Source organism: Daucus carota, chromosome 3 (genome assembly GCF_001625215.2).
Source record: "Daucus carota subsp. sativus chromosome 3, DH1 v3.0, whole genome shotgun sequence".
Lineage (NCBI taxonomy): Eukaryota > Viridiplantae > Streptophyta > Magnoliopsida > Apiales > Apiaceae > Daucus > Daucus carota.
In genome coordinates, this window is record NC_030383.2 from 38,277,658 (window position 1) to 38,279,803 (window position 2,146).

Sequence of the window (2,146 nt, forward strand, 5' to 3'; positions counted from 1 at the left end):
AACTACACAATTAATTGAACTACCTTCGAGAAATTCTGTGTAAATTGGGGTTTGATGATTGGTGGGTTCAATTAATCCTAAGGTGCGTGATGTCAGTGAAATATACTTTTACGCATGGTGCAAAGGAAATGGGACCAGTAGTACCTTCTCGGGGCCTAAGACAAGGGGAACCCTTGTCACCGTATCTTTTCATCTTATGCATGGAAGGTTTGTCTGCGCTTCTACGTAAATATGAGAGTCAGAGGTTTATCCAAGGTGTTAAAGTATGCACGAATGCTCCTTCGATTAATCATCTTTTCTTCGCTGAGCTATTTGTTTAGCAATGCAACTGAAACAGGAGCGTTAAAGATGGCAGATTTATTGCAAAGCTATGAAGAGGCGTCTGGTCCAAGAATAAACTTAACAAAATCCTTGGTGGTGTTCAGTTTGAATGTGGACAATTATAGCAAAAATAAAATTTGCCAGTTGCTCCAAATGAGAGAAGCAGATGAGTCAGTAAAATATCTGGGTTTGCCTAACCACATTGGTCGCAACAAATCTGGTGTTTTGGGAATTCTGAAGGACAAAATGAAGCAGCGTGTTAATTCATGGAAAAAGGGTTGGATCACACAAGCTGGGCGAGAAGTTTTGATAAAAAATATAGCTCAAGCTATGCCAACTTATGCTATGAGTTTGTTTCTTTTACCGTTGGAAATCACAAGAGATTTTGAGAGAACTTTATCGCGGTACTGGTGGGGAGAAAAGGGGAATGCGAAACCAGGGATTCATTGGATGTTTTGGGAGAGAATGAGTAGACACAAGATGGCAGGTGGTTTGAGTTTCAGAGACTTTCAGAGCGTCAATATCGCTCTGTTAGGAAAATAGGGATGGAGATTAGTTACTAGACCAGAAAGACTCTCGAGCAAAATTTATAAGGCTAGATACTTTCCGAACGAGCATTTCTTTGATGCAGAGCTAGGTAGCAGTCCTAGTTTTATTTGGCGAAGCATTTGGGAGGCTAAGCAGGTGGTTATGGCGGGAGCTCGGTGGAAAGTGAGGGATGGTAGGAGTATTAAAATTTTGAATAGCCCATGGTTACATGATAGTATGAATCCGTACATAAATAGTGAGCTGCATGGGTTAAATGAAGCAACTATATCGTCTTTGAGGTCAGAGGATGGCCAGCAATGGGATGTAGATGTAGTTGCGGATCTGTTTAACCATAGAGATCAACAATGCATCTTACATACCCTGTTATGTGGTAATGGGGTATCGGACGAATTGTACTGGAGTGAAGATCTGAACGGAGAGTATACAGTTAGAAGTGCATAGGTTGCTTCAGCAACAAAAAAGGTTGAATTTCGATAGTGGAAGCAAGGATTTATAGAGGAAATTCTGGAAAATAAAAGCTCTTCCTAAAGTGATGAATATGGTGTGGCGTGCTTTAAATCAGTGTCTTCCAACAAGGGTTAACCTGGTTTGTAAAAGAGTGCCAGTGAGTGAGGTTTGCCCGATCTATAATGGTGATGTTGAGACAGTTGTTCATATTCTAGTCATTTGTCCGTTTGCTAGCCAATGTTGGCGGCGTAGGGGTGGGTTCAATCAAATGGCAGATGGGTATTCTTTTGATGCATGGCTAAAGCAAATGTTGGATCATACAGATAAGGATGTCCACGGAGAAATTGCAACTATATGTTGGAGTATCTGGCAGGCTAGGAATCAGTTGGTGTGGGATAATAAGAGGAGTGAAGTAAATCATGTAGTGTTTTTGACAAAGCAGTATCTTGCAGAGTGGAGAAAAGCCCAAGGTAGTTCGACGAAGGATCTGTATCGGGATGTAATTCCAGGAGACGGAGCAAGTTCTTAGGCCAGGCCAAAGCAGAATTCAGTCAAGGTAACAGTCGACACTACATTATTTTCTGAGTCCTCGAGTTATGGTGTTGGTTTGCTAGAAAGGGATGATGAAGGCCAGGTAGTGCAAGGCAGATCAGAAGTGTTCGAGGGTATGGTTAGGCCGGAGTTTGCAGAAGCTGTAGCGGTTAAAGAAGCTTTAAGCTGGATCAAGACTTTTGGCGGGAGGGAAGTGGTGCTAGAATCTGATTGCTTTTGGCAGTTGTGCAAGCTATCCGCAGCAAGGTTAATATTCGATCTCCGTTTGGCAGTATAA

General features: G+C 42.1%; 1 protein-coding gene across 1 annotated transcript; it reads left to right on the forward strand.

Annotated features, from left to right (window-relative positions):
• The first annotated feature begins 1,402 nt into the window (after nt 1–1,402).
• On the forward strand, nt 1,403–2,146 carry LOC135151525 (uncharacterized). The gene is made up of 2 exons (XM_064090017.1): nt 1,403–1,787; nt 1,932–2,146. Exons 1-2 carry the CDS (start codon nt 1,403–1,405, stop codon nt 2,144–2,146), a joined length of 600 nt encoding a protein of 199 aa, XP_063946087.1.